Source organism: Palaemon carinicauda, chromosome 2 (genome assembly GCF_036898095.1).
Source record: "Palaemon carinicauda isolate YSFRI2023 chromosome 2, ASM3689809v2, whole genome shotgun sequence".
Taxonomy (NCBI): Eukaryota; Metazoa; Arthropoda; class Malacostraca; order Decapoda; family Palaemonidae; genus Palaemon; species Palaemon carinicauda.
Window position 1 is genome coordinate 40125566 of NC_090726.1, and position 19004 is coordinate 40144569.

The following is a 19004-nucleotide window of genomic DNA, read 5'->3' on the forward strand; positions in this document are numbered from 1 at the left end:
ACCATTACGCCAGGCTTCTGATCGTCACTTGACTTGGAAGACGATGTTCCTGCTCGCTTTGGCCTCAGCCAAGCGAGTCAGTGAACTTCATGGTCTCTCGTACGACGTCGTCCATTCACGGGGATGGGGGGAGGTAACGTCCGGGCTCGTTCCTGAGTTTGTTGCTAAGACTCAGAATCCTGGAGTTCCGGACCCACGGTTCGACTCCTTCAGGATTTCGAGTCTCCGTTCTGTAACAGATGACCCAGACCATCCCCTACTGTGCCCAGTAAGGAGTCCGAGTCAATCTTAGGAGAAAAGCTGCAGCTCGTCCCCGAGTGCAAGCACTGTTTGTGAGCACAGGAAGGACGAAGAGGAGGGTCACAAAGAACACCATCTCAGCTTGGATTCGCAGGGTCATCCACCATTCCCTGAATAAAGACCCTCCTCCGTCACGTCGCCCTAGAGCACACGATGTCAGAGGCATTGCTACGTCCCTGACATCCAAGAGAAACTTCTCAGTGACGCAGGTTCTACAGGTTGGGGTCTGGAAGCGCCAAACGACCTTCACAGCCCACTACCTGCAGGACGTGACCCACAGGAGGCTCGATGCGTTCTCTATCGGCCCTGTGGTGGCTACACAACAGCTGGTCTAACCTCCGGCTCCTTAATGGAAAAGTAACAGAAGGTTGAGGGCATTGTTACCCAGTTTTAGTTTGGATGAATGAAAAAGTATGCCTGGCCCTTACTCTTTTCTTCATCCTCCCCTCTCTTGGGGAAAGCAGCATCCTGGGTTCTCTGCATAGCTGACCTCAAACCACTTCAGGTAAACCATGCTTCCTTGTGTTCCTAGTATTAAATAATACTGTCGTGTGCCCCATACCCTGACGAGGTGGTATTGGGAACGTCCTAACCTAGAATTCCCTCTAAAGGACTTCAGGTCGACTTCCTAGGACGAGTCACACTTCATTCCTTCACACACAAGCTTATGTAGGCCGCACGTTCCTTGCGGAGCAAGGAACTTGCGAGGTGCAGGGACTCCTTATCTCGAGTGCTACACACTCGGATTCTGAGTACCCGGGCAAAGCCAAAGCCAGTAAGGCCGGGACTTACACCCCCTGTAAATAGCGTGGTTTGTATTTCGGTTACGGAACAAATGACAAATTCGTAGATAATTTGTATCTTTCCTAACCATACAAACCTTAGCTATTTACACATACTTGCCCGCCAGCCCTGTTCCCCGTGAAGTCCTACCTCTAAGCGAAGTGAATCAGTTCACCGGTATGTGAGGGAGGAGGGGTAGCTAACTAGCGAGGGGGTAGTTAACCCTTGTTAAAAATCTAATGGCTCGCCATTTCAGCTACGCCGAAAGTAATACCCCTTGTAAATAGCTAAGGTTTGTTTGGTTTGGAAAAATACAAATTATCTATGAATTTGTCATTTTTCGTATACAGAACCTGAAGGTCTCACGTTGATAATTTATTTCCTCGATGCTTTTTGTATTTTAGTCGAGGGATTTTTTTTTCTTGCATAGATACAAACCATTGCCCTTATGTACGTTGGGAGTATGTTTTCAGTGTGAAAGCTAAGTAAATAGCTAGGAAAAATACAAATTACTTTAAAAATTTGTGATTTGTTCCGTAACTGGAATACAAACCACGCTATTTAAAGTGGGGTATTACTTTCGGCGTAGCTGAGAGGACGAGCCATTAAAATTTTAACGAGGGTTTACTACCCCACCGCTAGTTAGCGGGGGGTAGGGAGGGTAGTTAGCTACCCTCCCCCCTCACACCTGTGTGGTAAGCTCACTTTTACTTTGGCTCGGGTGGTGATCGGATGTGTCCGCTTTCACCCTCGCCTCTTTGACAGCCATTAATACTTTTTGTCTTTTTCTTACTTTTTCCTATACTGTACTTGTGATATATATATAAACATTCTTTATGTTTATGTATATATTTGTGTATAGAAACGTAGTAAGTTTTCGTTTCAGTGTTTGTGCTGTGTGTGTAGTGTACGACAACGTCACCGGCTTAGTGCTAGGCCACCTCGGTTCCGTTGTGGGGTACGGCCTCTCCCTCTTGGTCCATTGGTTTTTCCTTTGGCTTTTCCGTACTCGGCCGCCGTGGGGATCGTCATCGCTGGACTTTCTTCATTCATCTATTATCTTCGCTGTTCCTCCTTTCCTACGGGGAACTTGGATTCTCAGCGAAGGGAATGTGGGAGTTTAATTTGCCTACGGGGTCTCTCTCTACTCGAGGTCGTTCACCCCTTGCTACTACTACGTACTATTACGGAAGCTCCTTTCCCGTTGCGGGTTGGGTTGCTATTCCGTTTATTTGTCTCAATTATTTTCAATGAAATCTAATTGATTTTTTTTTTTCTAACTTTTCAGCTTTTCTGTGGAGAACACTTCCCTTTGGGGGTCAGTGGTTCTTGCTATTTGTGATCATTCTTAGATGAATTACAAAATTAAAATTCCGTTTTTGTTACAGTTCTCCGCCTTCCCCCTTCTCCCGTGAATTGGGGGAGGAGGGCGCATACTTAATTTTTAATCCTTATGTTTTTTTTTCCCTCGAGGTTACTCTTCGGAGTTCCTCCTGGGGGAATTTCTGTTAAATAATTATTTAACTTTATTTTCCCAGTTAACTATGCAGTTTTTTTCTTCGTTTGACTAAAGTGTGCCAACGAAGCAGAGCTGTCCTGTTTGTTCCTGGGGAGTCTGCTGTTGCTACCGTCTCTCTAGGACATCGTCATGGGCGTGTTCCCTTCTCTTAGAAGTCCTCCCGTGACAACTGTCAGCTCTTCAGTTCATCTTAGAACGCTAAGGAGGTTCGCCTCCAGGGGTAGGTAACTTCCCTTCCGAGGGAGGTTCCCTTCCCAGGTGTGAGAGCTTCCCTCTGCAGAGGGGGAACTTCTCATACCTTAATATTCCTGGATGGGGTTTCCTGGTCCTCAGCCAGTTATGCTCTTGGTGCTGAGCGACCGCATTTGTAACCATGCTCAAGGAGCTGAGCGGTTGCAAGGCTGGGCGCATGAAAACTTCAGGTGGCTATGCTCTTGGAGCTGAGCGGTCGCACCTGCAGCTATGCTCAAGGGGCTGAGCAGCTGCAGGATCAGTCTGGTGATCTCTCTCGCGAGGGAGGCCACTCTTAAGGACTCCTCTTCGGATGATTGCTCCTTATAGGTCAGCTTGCTGATCCAACGGCCCTAAGGGGCGCCATCACTAGTGTCTTCAAGTCTCTCCTACGAAGTGTTCACCTCTCTCGTTCACGAGAGAGGCCACTCATAGAGACCCCTCTTCGGAGGATTGTTCCTGATTAGACCAGCCATCTCCTAGACCTGCTGACCTGCCGTCTCCGTTCCTGGTTGCTGACTCTGTTGGCGCCCTCGCACCCCGTTATCCAATGGGCACAGGTCCCTTCGGGACAAAAGGGGCTTTCCCGCCCTCAGAAGAGTCACGGGAGGTGAGACATTCCCCAATCACACCATTAAGGGAAACCCCACCTCGTGCGGTAAAGTCTTCTCGAATAAGGTTGGAGAAGAGCCTGCCTCCGTCGTGGTTGGAGTCCTGCATCACTCCCGGGAGGGAGTCAAAGGAATCCAAGACAGTAACCGGAGTCCCCTAGTGCCAAAATCTACAGGCTGACATTCTTTCGCGATGAGAATGAACCTATTTGAGCCTAAGGACGTGAAGCAGGCGGCTGAGAGGTGTAGGAAGTCACCAAGACTCCCTCCTATATGGGGCTTTGACATTCAAGCCCTATAAACCTCCAGCACCTCAGCAACCACGTCCCACCAAAACAACGGCAGCTAAGACAGTGGGGTCTAAGACCTTTCCGGTCAAGGACAAGAAAGGCAATTAGTCCCTCAGGGGAGGGAAGAATCCTAGAAGGAGCAGCCGAGACCGCAAACGCTAGGATTGTCAGTTCCCCTGCATGTCCGCCAGTGGCGGGATACCTATAAGGTTGCGCAGACAGGTTGCGGCAACTCAGGGCCGTTTCCTGGACGATTTCCGTAATCAGTCAGGGATATCGCATCCTGTTCACAACACCTCTACCTCCCCTGAGGACGTATCCGGTGTCATTTAATACCCTTGTCATGGGATCAGCAAGGCGGCGAACTCTGTGGGCAGAGGTCCAGATTAAAGCATACTTTGGTCATCATGGAGACCGCAGACACAGTCAGTCTGGCAGTAAACCGCTAGACTTCTTGTGTATTCTGGACCTGTAGACCGTGTACTTCCAGATCCCAGTCCATCTGTCTTCAAGGAAGTACTTAGGATTCAGCATAGACCACAAGGAGTACCAGTTCAAGGTGTCGTGTTTCGGTCTCTCCACAGTACCACAGGGTTTCACCGGACTGTTCACCCTAATTTCATCATGGGCACTCAGGATCGGTTTCCGTCTCCTCCATTATCTGGATGACTGCCTGATCCTAGCAGACTCGGAGTCATTCCCTCTTTGACACCGAGACAAACTTCTAGGACTTTACCAGGATCTAAGGATCATGTTAAGTCTCGAGAAGTCCGCTCTGCTGCCCAATCAATGACTGGTTCACCTAGGCATGATTATAGACACCAATCTCCATAACGCCTTTCCATTAGACGACTGGATAGCAAGGCTGAGAAGAGTCGCACGCCCTTTCCTCAGACGAGAAGAGCTTCCAACCCAATCGTGGTTACGTCTCCTCGGTCACCTTTCACCCTTGGCTCGTCTAGTTCTCTACGGTCGCCTCAGGATGAGGTCTCTCCAGGGGCGACTCAGGTCCTGGTGGAATCAAGGCTGCGATTCCCCGGACACCATGATCCCTATGGATCCTGCGGAACGGACGAATCGCCAGTGGTGGGTGACAAGCGAGAACCTACGAAGGAAAGTGGATCTTCTCGTTCCTTCCTCCGGTTTGGATGCTGTTTTCGGACACCTCAAAGGAAGGGGGGGGGGGGGGCAAGTTCTGTACCACAGGACCTCAGGCCTGTGGTCAGAATCGGAAAAGTGCCTCCATATAAATCTACTAGAGATGAAGGCCGTCTTCCTGGCCCTTCAACAGTTCCAACAAGGATCTGGCGGATCACTCTGTGGTGTGATGAGCTACTTCACCACAGTAGTGACTTACATCAACAAGCAAGAAGGTACCTTTTCAAGCAGCTATCCCATCTCTCAGTAGAGATACTAAGATGACCGAAGTCCACTCGATTCCTCTATCGTCTCGCTTCATCCCAGACAAAGGGAATGTACTCGCCGACGGTCGAAGCAGAGCTTCTCCGATAATGAGTACTGGGTGGTCCTCGGATCATCCAGTAGCCAACAAAGTCTTGACTTTGTGGGGTTACCCGACTGTGAATCGGTTCGCTACAGCGCTGACCTTCAAGCTCCCGCTGTATTGACCCCTGAGTCCCAGATCCCAAGGCACTCTGGCAAGATGCCTCCCAACAACGGTGGGACAGTACCGACGTATAAGCTTTTCCCTCGTTCTGTCTGATGAGGAGGATGCCCAACAAGACCAGAATATCGGTCAATCTCTTGATGACCCTTTTGTGGCTCATCACGCGGAATGGTTTCCGGACCTTCTGCAATTTCTAACAGAACTTCCGAGAGAACTCCCTCTACGGCACAACCTACTCAAACAGCCACATGCCAACATCTTTCACAAAGCCGTAGCTTCGCTTCGACTTCAAGCCTGGAGACTATCCAGCATCTTCTCGCTAAGAGAGGATTGTCGCAACGAGTTGCGAACGGGATGTCTAGACACCTGCGTAGATCATCCGCTGGAGTCTACCAGGCAAAGTGGCGAGTTCCTGTGGTTTGGAGTCGTGAGGGGTATGTCTCCACTCGATACCACTATTCCAGCAATAGCGGAGTTCTTCGTATATTTGCGGGAAGAATGCGCCTTTCAGTCTTGGCAATGAAAGGTTATCGCTCAGCCTTAAGTCTAGCCTTCAGGCTCAAAGGAGTGGATATTTCTCCCTTGCTGGAACTTTCCCTACTCAGACGAAGATATGATCTTACCTGCCCTCAGTCGGAAGTGAGACCGCCTCCATGGAATATGGTTCGAGTTCTCAGGCCTCTTAAGAGACCTCCCTACGAACCATTTCGCCAGGCTTCAGATCCCCACCTAACTTGGAAGGCGGTGTTCCTGCTAGCATTGGCCTCGGCCAAGCGAGTCAGTGAACTTCATGGTCTCTCGTTGACATCGCCCATGCAAGGGGATGAGGGGAGGTAACGTTCATATTCATATCTGAGTTTGTGGCTAAGACACAGAATCCGGGAGTGCCTGATCTTAGATACGACTCTTTCCGGATTTCGAGTCTTCGTTCTGTAACAGATGACCCAGACCTTCCCCTACTGTGTCCAGTAAGGAGTCCGAGGTTATCTCAAAGAACGGCTGCATTTGTCCCCAAGTGCAAGCTTTGTTTGTGAGCACTAAAGAGGAGGGTCACCAAGAATACCATCTCGGCATGGATTCGTAGGGCGATCCATCTGTCCCTGAATCCTGACCCTCCTCCGTCATGTCGCCTTAGAGCGCATGATGTCAGGGGCGTAGCCAGGACGCCCCTGGCCTTCAAGAAGAACTTCTCAGTGACGCAGGTTCTACAAGCAGGAGTGTGAAAGCGTCAGACGACCTTCACAGCCCACTACCTGCAAGACTTGACCCACAGGATGCTCGATACATTCTCTATCAGCTCTGTGGTGGCTGCACAACAGCTGGGTTAAACCTCAGGCTCCTTAATGGACAAGTAGCTGAGGGTTAAGGGCATTGTTACCCAGTTTTAGTCTGCGTGAAAGAAAAGTTATGTCTGGCCCATATTCTTTTCTTCATCCTCCCTTCTCTTGGGGAAAGCAGCATCCTGGGTTCTCTGCACAGCTGACCTCAAACCACTGCGGGTAAACCATGCTTCCTTGTGTTCCTAGTATTAAGTTAATACTGTCACGTCCCCATACCCTGACGAGGTGGTACTGGGAAAGTCCTAGCCTAAAGTTTTCCATCTAAAGAACTTCCTAGGACGAGTCACACATAATCCTTCACACACAGCTTATGTAGGCCGCAGCCTTTGCATAGCAGGGTGCGAGCGAGGTGCGGGGACTCTTTATTGTTGAGTGCTAACACACTCAGATAATGAGTCCCCGGGCAAAGCCAAAAGCCAGTATGGCTGGGAGTTATTCCACCCTTCCTAAGGGTTAAGCCACTCACTTTAAATAGTGTGGTTTGTATTTCAGTTACGGAACAAATAACAAATTCGGAGATAATTCGTATTTTTCCTAACTATACAAACCTTAGCTATTTAATCAAACTTGCCTGCCAGCCCTGTCCCCCATGAAGTCCTACCTCTAAGCAAAGTGAGGTTACCACACAGGTGTGTGAGGGGGGACGTTAGCTAACTACCCTCCCTACCCCCCGCTAACTAGCGGTGGGGTAGTAAACCCTCGTTAAAATTTTAATGGCTCGTCCTTTCAGCTACGCCGAAAGTAATACCCCAGTTATGATCAACATCTTGCATTTTAAAATATTGCATACACTTGAATGTTTCTTTTCAGTTTTGGCCAACAAATCATGTTATAACCTACATGCTGCATGACTTTTGACTTTAACATGTCATAGTTTTCCTACTGGAAAATGTTAAGGATTAAGTGGTTTGAATTGAAGCTTTAAATTATAAAAAAAGAATTTTATTTCTCATGTTTCATTAGGTGGTAAGTATTAAACAATTTTAGTTACTGGTATATGAAGCTCAGTTATTATCATTATTACCAGCTAAGCAGCAATCCTAATTGGGAAAGCAAGATGCTATAAGACCAAGGGCTCCAACTGGGAAAAATAGCCCAGTGAGTAAAGGAAATAAGGAAGTAAATAAACGATATGAGAAATAATGAACAATTAATATAATTTTTAAAAAAACAGCTATTTCATATATAAACTAAAACATACTTATGTCAGCCTGTTCAATATCAAAACATTCGTTGCAAATTTGAACTTTTGAAGTTCTACTGATTCAACTACCCAATTAGGAAGATCATTCCACAACTTGGTCACAGTTATACTGATGACCCATCCTTTAAATTCATTGTGCTATTACCTCTTTGAAGTGAGAGCTGTTTAACATAAAGATTGAAATTCAACAATTCAGTCCTTAGGGTATAACTGATCTCTCATCACTTCTGACGGCGTCAATTACCTTAGATGTCAGGATGCCAGAAAACCTCAAATCAATCAATCAATCTTCACTACTGGAACCATCAATCTCATGGTTAAGTTAATTCATTAGTTGATTAATTCAGTTGGTTGGTAAGACTAGATACCTTATCCTTTTGTCTATTTCAATATTTTTGTACAGTATTTATTTTGGCATTGTTATTTTTATTTTGTTGTACTTGCATTAGTTCAATATTGTCCGGTATGTCTTCTGCATTAAATAAAGCCAATTATTGTGGGAGATGCCAGGTTCATAGGCTTTTATCCCGTGAAGAGGAATAATGAAAGGAAGACCACAAAGGAAATTTTTATTGTCCTCACAAGCTATGAGAATAACCATAGGTTCTTCTTTTACCAATATAGATGATTTTAAAAGCTGGAACAAAGCAATGGAAGTTATTTAACCCTATTTCACTGAAGAATGGAGTTTAGACATCCGATCGCAAGATGCCTGAATATCTGTAGATGATCAGTTTTATAGTGATTGGTCATGCTCAGATCACGCAAGCAATGACTGGGCGCATAGAAGCCATTGGCAGAATGGAATGCCTGAAATGTGGAGATTATGTGTGCTGTGATCATACCCGTGGTGGTCATTTCGTTGGGTTAGGAGATCTGTCATTGCCAATGTTTTTGCACCACTACCATGTACTGAGAAGGGATGGTCCCAATATGTAACCTCTTGTCTAGCCTACGAGGCAGGAACATACAGTGGAACCTCTACACACGAACGTATCTACATCCGAATTTTCCAACATCCAAAGTAAAATTCGAGCAAATTTTTGACTCTACACCCGAATTTTATTTCGACACACGAAGTAAACATTACGCCATTGAGCGTCGAGTGCTCAGTTCTCTATTCTTGTGTGTATCGTGTGGTTGTACTCTGTTTGGTCTGTTATTAACAGTGCTTATTTTCTTCCTTTTTTCACATTTCCTTTTTGATTTTACCTATAATCATGGTGCCTAAGAAGCTAAGTTTCAGTACAGGAAGAAGGCAATTTTTCCATTAGAATTGAAGCAAGAAATTATAGAAAAACATGAGAGCAGTGTGCATGTGAGTGATACTGTATGGCTAAACAATATGGCCGGAATAGGCCTATGATCTCGAGGATCATCAAGTTGAAGGCAGCCATTAAAGCAAATAACCATCGAAGGGGATCACCATTATTACAAGACATCTTAGCAATACCCTGGAAGAGATGGAACGCCTTTTGTTGATAAGGATAAAGGACAAAGAGATTGTTGGCAACGATCATTTGTGAGAAGGGTCAGCGTGATGAATAGAAAGAAAGAAAAAAGTGAAGCAAAGAAACCCATGATAGCATTAACAAGCTCTTTTAAATAAGACTTCTCTCTTTTTCTGTTTCTCTCTAAAAATAGCATTAACATGTTTTTTTAAATAAAATATCTCTCTCTCTCTCTCTCTCTCTCTCTCTCTCTCTCTCTCTCTCTCTCTCTCTCTCTCTCTCTCTCTCTCTCTCGTTCTTCTTCGCTGTTATAGTGTTAGATACGTCTATTATTATTTTTTTCCGAGAGAGAGAGATTAAACAAAAATGTGTTTAGAGTACATTTGATTTTTAACAGCGTCAACGAGTTGAAAAACAATTAAATGTAACTAAGAAAGTAATAACAGCTAATCTGAATTCCTTTTTTGACTAAAACAAATATTGATACAAACACACTTGTGTGCGTATGCACAAACACACACACAGGTGCAAAAATTGCTACGCTGTAAGAGAAACGGTCGGGGAGGAGGTAGAGATGGTGACTGCGATAACATACCGTAACTCGTCACTGAAAGTGATGAAAATAAAAAATCAAAAGAAAAAAAATGTAAAAAATATGAAATAAAAAAATAAAAAAAAAATAAGCTAAGTTAGATTAAAATTTCCGTAGTGTAAGTTACGGTATGTTATCGCAGTCACCATCTCTACCTTCTCGCCGATCATGTCTCCTCGTGCGTGTGTGTGTGCGCATACGCACACGAGTGTGTTTGCATCAATATTTGTTTTAGTTAATAAAGGAATTCAGATTCGCTGATATTGTTTTTTTAGTTACATTTAACTGTCTTTCAACTCCTTAACGCTGTTAAAAATCATATGTACACAACACATTTTTGTTTAATCTCTCTCTCTCTCTCTCTCTCTCTCTCTCTCTCTCTCTCTCTCTCTCTCTCTCTCTCTCTCTCTCTCTCTCTCTCTCTCAGAAAAAATTAATAGACGTCTAACACTAACAGTGAAGAAAAACAAGAGAGAGAGAGAGAGAGAGAGAGAGAGAGTATTTATTTAAAGAACATGTTAACACCATGTCTACCTTCTCGCCGATCGTCCTTCTCCTCCTGGCGTAGCAAATCCTACACCTGCGTTGGCCTGTCTAAGGTAAAGTGGCAATAAAACACATTTTTAATTTATTATTTCTTTATAATTATCTTTTTTACATGCTTCTTTCATATTATGGAGTTATGTTATTGTTATGTGTAATTATGTGTAGCCATTTATTAAGGATTTATTATGGGTTTTTAGGCTGAGGAACGAATTAAATGAATTACCATGTATTCTTATGGGAAAATTCGTTTCTACATCTGAACATTTTCTACATCCGAAGTTGGTTGTGGAACGAATTAAATTCGTATGTAGAGGTACCACTGTACTGAGAAGTCTTCCTAAATAGATACATTATTGGAACTCTTGGTGAATAATCAACATTTTTCAAAGCATTGGATTCAACGAAGTGTCCTGGTAAAATTTGTTTGTAGGCAATGGGTGAGATCAGTTGTAAATGTCGGCTAGTACTGAAAAATATTGACGAGGATGACACGGAAGTGTTCTTGATACGAACCTCTACTGGGATCGTCTTAACTAGTAGAAATGCTATCTGTGGGTATAAGTATTGAATGCTTGGTGTAACTGAAGCATCCTGGGGATTTCATAATGTAGGAGGGAAGCAAGGTATCTGCCAATATCTTGACCAGTAGCTTGTACTTGGTCTAACTTGAAACTTATCTCTGAAAGCAGGAATATGACAAGGGCAGCTGGTAACATTCTGACCATGAGTGGTTGTGTTATCTTGCAAAAGAGTAGCACTGGAAGTAGGAGCATGAGCTCCTGTATTTTGTACCAAAATCCATTCCTTGGAAGAGGAGGATTAGGTGCAATAAAGCAGATGAGTGGTGTTTGTTCTTGAAACTCCATTTAAACAGTTGTCTTGTGCTTCAGTATCTAAATGCTCTTCCTTTTGGAGGGGCACAGGAAGAAAAAGAGAGCAGATGAGGTGATGGGGGAAGGTGAGGGCTTATGCCTTGGTTCCCTCAGTTAAACGTCTAAAAAAGTAGTAAAGGGTAGCTCAATTCCTTCCTGTCGCCAGTAAGCATCCTCGGTTCCAAGAGGAGCTGAAACTTCTGCCCTCAAAGGGATTTGGCATTTCAATGACAGTAGAGCATGCAGAGTGGTTAAGAGAGGTTACCTACTAAGACTAAAACACAAGTTTGACTGGAAACTTCCTTGTCGCGCTCTGATCCTGAAGTGAGGATTCCATGCTGAATATCAGCCTTAGAGCACCTGAAAGCTCAATATGCTCATGAAGTCGTGCTACGTCGGCTGAATGGATGTATGTGACTGGTGCCTTGCTACTTGAACATTCTGTTCCCTAAGTGTAGGTGGTTTTGGTGAGTTTAACAGCTCTGCTGTCCCCCGTCTAAGTAATAACTGGCCTGTACATTTAACAAACTTGTTTTTCTTAATGTGGTACGTACAGCCGTTAACCTGGACAAGCTGTTTTTTTTTAATGTGGTATGTATAACAATTAACTGGTCTCTGTTAGGACTGGTCAGCTAGGACCAGGAGAGAAGATTGTCTCACTCAGCACAATCCCCCAAGATCCTGCTGCTGAGTTGCCTTCTACCTTGAAGTCTTCTGGAATTCTCAGAAGGAAATGGGACAGTGTGTTAACCAACTCCTGATGAAGGCGCTTGCGCACTCCCTTGTGAGACAGATTACTGGAGGAAGCTACAGACTGAAACAACTCGGTGTTGAGTGTGGTTGCTTCTACGTACTGCTCCCGGCATATTCTGGTTCTTGATAAGTTCTGTCCTTGGAGTGGTACATACCCTTTGCGTGTTTGTAGGGAGGACATTAGAAATGCACTGCTACATTTATGTCATTTCAGACAACCTTTTCTTCTTTGGTGAAGTAGCAAAATTTGTTTACCTTTGCTAATGAGTTGGCAATTAACACTGCTATTGGAGAAGTATAAGAAAGACTTTCAATCCTGTCTGAAAAGGAATTGTGAGCTCAATTATGAGTGCCAGTTCTACAAAGAGAAAAGCAGAAGACTGGAAAAAGACCAGCATCGTAGGCTCAACCCAGGCCCTTCAATTCTGCTAACAAATTCCAAAATCCAAATTCCCTCATGATGGTAGAAGGCAAGAACAACCTTTCCAGGCAGATGCTTAATTCAAAAGTATTTTGGGATTATTCCAGAGGAGGAAGCTGTTAGGAAGCAAACTTAATGGAGGTTAGGGTTCTGACTTCTTTCACAAAGGCAAAAACCCTCAACGATAAATACCTTTAGGTTGGGGTTGCCTCCACTTTGCTCAGTGGGGACTGTGCTTAATCTCAAACAGTGTGGGCTGGTCGTATATATCCAAACCCCCTCCTTGACGAAAATTATTTCAAGTAAAAAAGTTTGACAGCAAATTTCTGGAAAAGAGAGCCAAAGAGAAATGCAGATTTATGAAATTCCAGGGCAGGCTCTTCAATGTCCTGAAGAAGGACTTCTCTGAGGGAAGGGGGATCCTCGACGCATTTTCTCGACAAACAAATTGGATTCAATGTTTTCAAGATGATAACCATAGTGCAAGTCTGCCAGTAAATACACCAAGTGGCTTGGACCTGTACTTTAGATATCCAAGGAACATACTGGTATGTCCTCATTGCTAAGCTCTTTCAATCTTGCCATGGGTTTTAGCTCTAAATAAGTTCGTACATGTTCAGAGTACACTACAGTATAGTAATGCCATTAGTCTTCACTTTAGCTCTAAGGGTGTTCATAATACTAGCCAATCAGTGATCAAACTACTGCTGTTGCAGGGAGTTCAGATCATTATTTGTTTAATCAACTGTCTAGTCTGGGCAGAGACGAGATGATTATGCCTCGCATACACTAATCCTGTCCTTTGATTTCTTCAGGAACTAATATTTCCGATCAACTATGCAAAATCAAGATTAGTTTCAGAGAGGATTCTCAAATGTTTAGGTCTTTGCCAGAACATATCAAAATCCATCCTAGGTCTTCCCAAGACTTTTCGGAAGAGAATTGTATGCATGCTCAATATTTTTTGGAGTTCTTTTGCCTTCAGATGGCAACTGGAAAGGGTCTTCGAGAGAGGAGGATCATGTTCAAGAACCTTGAATACAGTGATTCTTCCAATTATGAATCTCCTTTGAATGATATGTTTTTCAAATGCCTTAGTCCATCCCCCAGGCCCTTTAAACTTACAAACCTGAGTCTCTTGTATGAGTGTCCTCCCTTTATCGGCCCTCTTGATTCTAAAGCCGAAGGTCTAAAGTGATTAGACTCGTCAAGGTGGTAATTGATTGGATCCCCCTCACCAACCTGTTGCTGTATTACCTTGTTAATGATTTAACATTTGGTTCTGATTGTACTGTACTGGATAATGTTTATGATTAAAATTATTTTATATCCAAGAATAGTACTAATTACAGTACTTTATTTAAAAAATTTGGTATTATTACTGTTGTCGTCGGCGCCCACTCGTGTCCGAGTATTGGGTTCTGTCGTTAGCCATCAGCCTCCTATCTGTGGGGTGGGTGCTTATGCCTGATGTGGCTGTTAAGTCCTAGTCTGTGGTGGAAGAGTCGCGGACAGTGTTCACAAGGGAGGGTAGGTGGTGGGCGGGGCTGTTCTAATTGCTCTCTCCTTCTTCTCCTCCTAGCCTCCTCATTTTGTCTCCTCCTCTCCTCGAAGTCCACGGTGCCATGGTGTACTGTACTACTCCAGGTTTTCCTGTCCCTGGCTGTTTCTTCCCATGAGGAAGGATCGATGTCAGTTAGAGCCAGGGTGCGCTTTAGTTGATCTTTATAGCGCATTTTCGGAGCTCCTCGTGGTCTGGTGCCCTGGGTCAGTTCTCCGTAGAATATTTTCTTTGGGAGCCTAGCTGGATCCATCCTATGCACGTGTCCTATCCAGCGGAGGCGGTGGTGGATGATGGTGGCCTCCACGCTGGTCAGCGAGGCACGTTCTAAGACTTCAATGTTGGTGGTGTGGCTCTCCCAGGGGATTTTCAAGATCTGCCTCAGTTTCATTTGTTGGAAGCGTTCTAGGATTTTAATATCGTTTCTATATAGCGTCCATGTTTCACATGCATACAGGAGCGTGGAGAGGACTACTGCCCTGAACACCATTATTTTGGTGGTCAATGTCAGTGCGTGGTTGTTAAATACGCGGCAGTTGAGTCGGCCAAAGGCGGAGTGGGCTGCCCTGATCCTGTTCTCCACGTCCTTTTTGCTTGTGGGAGCTGATGTTAGGATGCTCCCTAGGTAGGAGAACTGGTCCACCTGTTCTAACGGTTGGTCATTCACTGTGGTATTGAAGTTGGGGAGCATCAGTCCTGGTGGATGTTGGACGAGGGTCTTGGTTTTGTCTGAGTTGACTTGCATCCCAAAACGTTCGTAGGCAGAGTTGTATGCATCAGCTAACGACTGCAGGTCCTCTGCCGTCTGACCTGGGGTGGCATTGTCGTCAGCATACTGCAGTTCTCGCACTGCACACAAGGTGGTCTTGGTTCTGGCGCGGAGTCTAGCGAGGTTGAAAGCGCCTCCATCCATACGGAAACGTAGGTCGACTGAGGGTGTGTCTGGGGGAATCTCGTTGAGCATTGCTGCGGTGTATAGCGAGAAACACGTCGGGGCCAGAACACAGCCCTGCTTCAGGCCGCCGTTGATGGGGAATGAGTCTGAAAGAGAGTTCTGGTGGCAGACTCTCCCAACCATTCCGTCATGGAGGGCACGCACCAGCTTGACAAAATCGGGTGGGCAGCCATATCTTTTGAGGACAGCCCACATGGTTATTACTGTAAAATGGACTTTTTCCTTTAGTTTTTAATAACAAGATATATGTATTTAATAGTGTAGTAGTAATAGTAGTTTCTTTCTTTCTTTCTTTCTTTCTTTTTTTTTTTTTTTTTTTTTAATTATGTCAAAATTGGGACCAAAATTGGGACCATTACAGTTACAACCCTTTAACTTGTATTCATATATTTGCTTTTTTGAAGAATTAAAGCACATTATGTGGAGTTAGTACACACATGGTTAATTTATGTTAAAATTATTGGGTCTGTCTATAGTAAAGTATTTCAGGATTATTGGTTGTATGTTAAATAAAAAAAAACGTATTACTGTTCTGTAAAACATTTTATTACTTTAATACTGTAATTAACCTGTATATCTTTAGAACTTGTTAGATTCTGTGATTCCTTTTAGTTATGATGATACTCGAGAATTTTAACATTCCTTTTTATTTACATTGCAGAATGGACTGGAAGCCTGACAAATAATTCTGTTGACCATGGAAAAGTTTGTGAAAAGGAGGACCTCTACGAGGACGGAGATGACCTACATCCATTGGAACTTATGGCCCACCACTCTTCTGTCATTGATCATCGTGAAATTAAATCCAGGTTAGGACATTTGATATAGTTCTCATTGGAGCCTCTATAACGTTGACAACGCTTCCAGAAGGCTAAAATTACTACCAGATATTTGCTCAGGCAGAATATATAATGTTTATAATTCGAGTATAAGAAGAGAATAAATCTTCCTTACAGTAAACTGTACATGGAATTACAGCGTATGAATTAATGAATCATGTTACCTATTGTATACCTACTGTATACCGTACACCAAAATTAGTATGTGTAATTAACAAGGAACTTCTCTAAACCTTTCATTTATATTTTACTTTTTCATAACCCTGGTTAGCCATTCTGGGATATCTTGAAATTTATCTGTTAATCTCTTCCTTAACTATACTGCTAAAATCAAATTTGTTTTTATCAGAGCACTATGATTTAGATACCTTTGAAGATTAAGACACTTTAATTTCATACTATACTGTAATGTGTTGTTTCTAGCTATAGAAAATTTCTTTTAAGTTGATTTTCCCCTGTTAATCACCTGTCTCAAACCAGGCCCTAAGAAGACAAAAGAGGCTATTTTGTGATAGGGGATGGATGAAGTTAACCCCTCACACTTTCAACTACTTTTTTAATGATTCAATGAAACATTGTATTTTAAAGGCCTCTGGTTTATATAGATAAGAAAAATTCACATTTCTTCTTGAATCTATTTTTATGATAGAGTTGAAGGAATTTCTTTTCCATTACCACCTCTGAGATAAGAAGCGTAGAAGAATTGGATTAAAGTATGAATGATAGATATTTTTAATATGATTGCATCAATAGCTAATGCAAAATGGGGAACACTGTATCACCAGAGGGAAGTCTTTTTAAATTTGTTTTATGTATAATGTATGTACAGTATTGGTATATGAGTAAAACCTTTTTGTGAATTTTTGTAAATTTAAATTACTTTATAATTAACCCTTTTACCCCCAAAGGGCGTACTGGTACGTTTCACAAAACTCATCCCTTTACCCCCCTGGACGTATCGGTACGTCCTTGCAAAAAAAATGCTATAAATTTTTTTTTTTTTTCATATTTTTGATAATTTTTTGAGAAAATTCAGGCATTTTCCAAGAGAATGAGACCAACCTGACCTCTCTATGACAAAAATTAAGGCTGTTAGAGCAATTTAAAAAAAAAAATATACTGCAAAATGTACTGGGGAAAAAACAACCCCTTGGGGGTTAAGGGTTGGAAATTTCCAAAGAGCCTGGGGGTAAAAGGGTTAATGAAGATGTGTAATCATGTCAATAATAGTGTGATATTTCAGAAAGTTCAAGTTATATTCACAATATTTACTATTTTCACAAAATTATCGTGAAATGTACTTTTTTTTTGTTGCGAGTGAATGTCCGCTGCAAATTCCTTTAATGATCATTTTTTAATTTGAAACTAGGGTTATTTAAGGTAATTGATTTAAAAACTGTAGGTTTTATTTATTGACAAGTATTGTGAAGAGATATCAAAGAGACTAAATAAGATAGCGACCCATTTATTGAAATTGCAAAGAAATACTGTGATTCTAAAATAATCTCATATGGTGCATATCGTAAAATAGGTTAGCAGAGGATGATCCAGCAAGTGCAATTGCAAGGGAACTTGAACAGTTAGAACTTAGTGATTCTAAGCAGGGAGAAGAAACATTACAAGACAAACGTCAGTTTGGAGTGAAGAGAGATGAGATGATTCAAAAGAAATATGAGCAAAATGGACCACCGAAAGTTTCCTTCAAACCCTTCAGGTAAGGTTTTAGTTTTCCATTGTGTACTTTGCAAATTGTTGTATGTTTTCAAGAACCATTATCATTTGATTTGTTCATCATCCTGTCGAGGCATCAGGTGCTGTTCGTGAAGGTGACTCAAACTAATGATTTTAGTCCAAATTAGAAATAAAGAAACACATTCCTGTTGCATTAACGCCTCTTGAACCCTCGACCAATTTCCTTATCTATGTACAGTAATAATGTAAGTTTGTGTAGGAATGGATATTTTTTTTTGTTATGAAGACCTGCAGCTTATGTATTTTTAGGTACTTGCCAAATTCTTTCCAGTTTCTCCCATAAAAGACAAATTACAGTTTTTATATTTTACCTGTGTATTCTCCAAAGATGGAATAATCATAATTTGTTCCTGCCTGTATGCAAACCTTTCGTCTTTTTAAATATGTATGTCTTTAAAGCTGGAATGGCTGTTGAAATCGTTAATGAGGTGTTTAAAAACAGGTGGTGAGCACAGGCGAGTAACCCTCCCACTGGTTAGTCTTCAAGGATTGCCATCCCTCCTTGCGTTGGCGAGACAGTAGGCTTGTTAGCTAATGATGAACCCTCATAGTCGAGTCCCACTCGACTTGCCTCTTAACAACATGCAACTATGCTCAGATGCATCGAAAGAGGGGAGGGGCGCAGGCCTGGACGACAGGGTCATCTCAAAAGTGTGACTAGAATAAGAAGCATCTATTTCTTCAATCTCCTGGGACTAGCAGCCTTTTTATCGCTGCAAGCTTTCCAAGAACATTCAGCAGGCTTCTAGTGAGTGTTGCAACAACACCACTGTTTTGGCTTACATCTAGCTGTACAAGCTGATGAAGTAGATGCATTTCTGAACTGTATTCCATGCCTGGAAGTTGTCAGCGAATCACATTCCAAGCAAGAGGAATGGACTAGTAGACACACTTAGTTGCCAAAGGGAAGATTATAGGGTTAGAGTGGTCTTTACATCCTGGTATAATGGAGAAGCTTTTGGTTTAGATGGGTTATCCAGGGATCGACCTGTTCACCATACAGCTAAACAAGAAGTGCCCAGGGTCTCTTCCAACACCCATGGGATCACTTGGATTGTTATGTCCTTTCTCTGGACTCGAGTTGAATTGGGTGGCTCCTGGATGGCCTTGCGTCGAATGGTTTCCTGTTCTGCCATGTCAGGATCCCTAAGGAACTTGTTTGACCCTCGCTGTCCTCGGAAGTGGGCATTCTCAATGATGGAATGTCATAAAGGGATTCTTCTCAAGTCTGATCATCTCTAGACCAGATCACATAGTTCCTCCTCCTCTTGGCTCGGAGAAGCTCCTCTCATTAGTGGCTGTCAAGGATACGACTCACACTTGAGCATGGTCTTTCAGCAGAAGGGGATAACTTTTT

The 19004-nt window shown here is 43.1% G+C and overlaps 1 protein-coding gene across 1 annotated transcript in view; it reads left to right on the forward strand.

Moving 5' to 3' along the window:
* Polr2M (RNA polymerase II subunit M) overlaps positions 1–19004 on the forward strand; it is a 56518-nt gene that overhangs the window by 11422 nt on the left and 26092 nt on the right. Inside the window, exons 3-4 of the mRNA XM_068354702.1 lie at positions 15718–15865; positions 17427–17609. Of these exons, the coding sequence (XP_068210803.1) occupies positions 15718–15865; positions 17427–17609 (331 nt within the window). The remainder of the gene's footprint in view (positions 1–15717; positions 15866–17426; positions 17610–19004) is intronic.